Here is a 4,342-nt window from a genome sequence, read left to right as displayed (position 1 = left end):
TAATAACCCAGTGATCATCAGTAAGTGCTTGTTGCTGGTACCTATGAGCTGCCTCTTGAGATTGACGTAGCTGCCTATCCTTCTCCTGTAGCTCCCTATCCTTCTGTCGCAGTGCCTCCTGATTCTCCTGCAGTATCACCTGATGCTCCCTATCCTTCTCCTGTATTATTTTCTGATGCTCTTCATCCTTCTGTAGTATTAATAGATTCTTCTCTTGTAGCACTACCTGATGTTCTATATCCTTCTCCTGCAGTACTACCTGATGCTCCCTATCCTTCTCCTGTAGCTGATGACGATATCTTCTTATTTCTTGCTCTTTCTCTGCTTCTTCTCTTTCCTTCTGCTTGAATTGTTGATGATAAACTTGTGCTTCTCTCTCCTTCTCTTCAAGACTCTGAATAAGAGCTTGTACGGTTTGCTCAATATCGGCTGTATCTCCTTTTCTTGGTTTCTGGTACTCCTCCAACCATATTCTTCTTACTGTCTGTAGTTGCTGCTGATACTTCTTCTTGTATTCTTCATTATTCATACCACTGGTATCTAATGTATCACCTACTGTCCACTCTCCTTTACTGTTAGTAACTAAAATACAATATTAATAATAATTTTAATTAGAGGGTGTGGATCCAATGCAACATTAAGTACATCAAAGGAAATAATTATAATTAGATAATTAATTGGGGCGAGCCTGAGTTCGCCCCACTCTAGCGCTATAGCAGTACTCTCAGTCACACCCCTTCTGTCTGTCTGTCCTCGTACGTCACCCCTATTTATTAGTGCATTCAAAATAATGTGTACTTTAAAGAATAATTGCTTTTATTGTTTTTTTCCATCATATACGGTTTATTGTAACACGTGTTAGTAGTAAAAACTAAAAAGCGAGAATAGTCAGAATACTCTTAAGAAGGAAACCATTGTCTTATTCATAATTGTTGTTACTTCTTATCAGCTATGAGCAGCTTTCAAGGAAGTAGCAGTAGCAAACAAGAGAAGAGGCTTCTTCGCAATGAACGTGACAGAGAGCGAAGGAGGAACGAGACGCCTCAACAGAGAGAAGCTCGACTAGCTAAAAGGAGAGTCAAGGGTGGGGCTTGTCGAGAGACTTGTAAGGAAAGGGAGCAACAGCTACAGAGACAACAACGTCTAATTGTGGACAGGAGTAGGTCTCGATCAAGAAGGCAGCACGAGACAACTCCTGAGAAAGAACTACGCCAGTCAGGAGATAGAGCTAGGTATCAAATAAGAAGAGAGAGTGAGGTCACACCTGAAGAAGAGCAGCATGAAGGTGATAGGTGTGAAGCGGCCCCGTTTATAGTAGAACAGCAGATATCACCGTATGATGGGATGCTGAAATATCATGAGACCTTATCCTGTATCAAGTCTTTCAAGTGTAATGCTTGTTTTGAAAATTTCCCTACTCTTTCAGTATCTCGTCTGCCTAATGGAGTCAGTGAGTGCAGTAGGTAAGCACATACCCAAGCTGTACTCCAGTGGAAATAACATGGACCCATGAATTTTTCCAATTTTTGGTAAAATTTACTACAAAACCATTAATTTTTGCTCAGTACTAAAATTTAATGCGCAAAATGCAGCTCAGGCTCGCCCCTTAATGTTCTACATTAGTTCTAGTAGTATTCATTGGTGGGTGTGGCTAATACACTGACCTAGTTCAGTTAGCATAACAATGTTAGGATTAGTGACTAATGTCAATCTCTTATCAACAAATCCTCCAGCAGTTATTATCCAGACACAATGAGGACTCATAATGAACACTGAGAGAGAATGATTAGATCTCTTACTAACAGAGTGAGGTACACCTAACTTTTAATAGAAATAAATTAATAATTCACATGTATCTCACTGTATAGATCAATTATTAATAATATCCAACATACCTTTATCCAGGAATGTTGAGTGATGTTAAAGATCCAACAATCATCTAATATATCATCATTCTTATCCTCCCCACCACTTATCACTAGCATAGGACAGTCTGATCCAGTTATAATAATAGCACCTGCATGTAACCATCTAGCCACAGGCCATTGGTCTATAGCTTCAGGTTTCTTTATACACTGCCAGAACTAAAAATAAAATAACCACACCCATTAACAATGACACGTGTGTGTGTGTGTGCGTGCGTGTGCATAGATATAATACACGGAACAGGATTAGAAACAGGATCACGTGAGCGCATTATCCATTGAAACACTCCTAGTTATATTGGAGCCCCAGGCAGCTGCTCGACTATTGCCGAGGCCCCCGACTGTCCCTTTTCAAAAAGTTTGTGGGACTCTAGCAACTACAGGAGACGGCGAGACGCACTAGTATGAGCTTTTATGGCTATTCTCTGAGGATCTTTAGTGCATTAAGACATTTATTAGTGCTTACACAGAAGTTTTAGAAAGTTACGGCATGTCAAAACCAAAGGCCATATTTCAATGACGTCAGTACTCTAAAACTATTAAACGCAGTCCATAACAAACATCACAGTGCACTGTAAGAGGTTAAGAAGTAACCATAAAAGCAGATATTTAGTTACGAAACTATCAGATATCGTCTGGAGAGTCCCACAAAGTATCTCCATTCATCTCCATTACGGGACCAGTTCCCGGCAAAACTAGGAGTGTTTCAATGGATAATGCGCTCACGTGATCTTGTTTCTAATCCTGTTCCGTGTATTATATCTATGGCGCACGTGTGTGTGCGTACATTCAGTACACATAATTTAACATACCACAGTGTTGATTGATATCTCTAATATATAAATATTGTTAGTTCTAGTATCCTTAGCATCATCATCAGTCACTACTCCACCAAACAGAACAGCTCTAGTGTTGTTGATCTTTTCAATGACAAAGTGACTAGCAGGTGGTATACACTGACCAATGATTGAAGGATTACTCCATTTTCCTAAATTATTATTATTAACATAATTTCAAACAGTAATATAAACATAGGCGGCTGCAGGCCTAGGCATTGGGGGTCATTGCCTAGGTTAAAAATTAGACCGGAAGTAGAAACAATGCTATTTAGCCCTTTTACCACACCCCTTTAATTAGAAATGCCTAGGCTGAGTTGGACTTCTGCAGCCGCCAAAGAATATAAAATCTTACTTGATGATAGATTATACATTGAGTGCTCATTAGTACGCCATTTTCCATCAGATAACTTAATATATTTATAATGAGGTAGTTGTACAGCTGGTTTAGATCCATACCCTCCTATCATTAGTAAATGGTGTACTCCATCATGTTCAAATGATATCATTCCACCAGCAACTCTCCTCATAACTGGTCTAGTTGCATCAGTTGGTTCTAATTCTCTCCATTGAAGACTAACAGTATCCAGTTGTGTAATACTGTTGTGACGGCAGTCGTCATGGCCACAATAGCCCCCGAAATAATACAATTGATCATTTATTGCAGTACAGGAGTATGCTCTCACTCCTAATGGAGGAATACCAGTAGTACCTCTAGTGATCCATTGACCAGTTGAAGGAGTAAAGTGCTGTATATTACTAGTGATCCTTCTCTTCTCTTCACTATCATGTACTTCAGGTAAACCATCCTGATGACCAGCCCACACATACAATGAATCACCTACTGATACAGTGCGGTGATGGGATCTTCCCTTCAGTTGATCTATAATATCAATGATTGACAGTACATGATCACTGGAATAGTAACATTAGGACTTACTTGTAGTAGAGATGCTATCTTTATTTTTAGAACTAGCCATTGCAAGCAGCTCCTGGCTGCGCTGCTTGCTGGCCAGTGGCCACCTACTAGTGGTGGGCGATACTATTGAAATATTATCGATACAACGATACTGGGCCAGTATCGAGTAGTATCTAGTCTCGCCGCCCCAGACCCCCATGACTGTAGGCCGGCTGGGGAATGGTCTGGGCGGCGAGACTAAGTCTATAATATCTATGGTTGTATCCGTATCGAAAATTCAAGAGCAACACTAGTATCGATACTGAGGCCACACCTTAATTAATTGGTTAGTATCGTATCGAATTACTAGTATCGATACCAGAATGAAAATACTCAGTATCTTATCGAATCCAAAAAATACAGTATCGCCCACCACTACCACCTACCCCAAACTGGATCACGTGATATAAAAATTGGGTGGAGCTCAATTTTTGCAAAGCTTTAAGTGCAAAATGTGAATTACTTCAATCAGTAAACTTATTATTGTTTACAGTGTTTAGATATTAATACTTTAAGTACAGTAAAACAAGACAGCTATTTATGATTGTGTAAAGGAATCTCTCCCTGTCCTTCAATGACCTTCCCTTTCTCTCTCATCATTACAAAAATGAAGAGAGAGAACT

At 39.7% G+C, this 4,342-nt stretch overlaps 1 protein-coding gene across 1 annotated transcript; it reads right to left on the bottom strand.

Moving 5' to 3' along the window:
- Positions 1–41: 41 nt before the first annotated feature.
- On the bottom strand, positions 42–3,987 carry LOC109590589 (uncharacterized; the record flags this gene model as incomplete). The annotated part of the gene is made up of 6 exons (XM_020006483.1): positions 3,702–3,987; positions 3,117–3,644; positions 2,738–2,913; positions 1,896–2,084; positions 1,665–1,821; positions 42–516 (listed from the first exon to the last, which is right to left on the bottom strand). Coding segments are annotated over exons 1-6 (1,703 nt in total), but the record flags the coding sequence as incomplete, so codon positions are not given.
- Between the last annotated feature and the right edge of the window lie 355 nt (positions 3,988–4,342).

Source organism: Amphimedon queenslandica, unplaced genomic scaffold (assembly GCF_000090795.2).
Source record: "Amphimedon queenslandica unplaced genomic scaffold, v1.1 AMPQUscaffold_9813_Cont17982, whole genome shotgun sequence".
Classification (NCBI taxonomy): Eukaryota; Metazoa; Porifera; class Demospongiae; order Haplosclerida; family Niphatidae; genus Amphimedon; species Amphimedon queenslandica.
The sequence above is the reverse complement of the archived record's forward strand: the minus strand, read 5'-3'. Positions and strand labels throughout refer to the sequence as shown.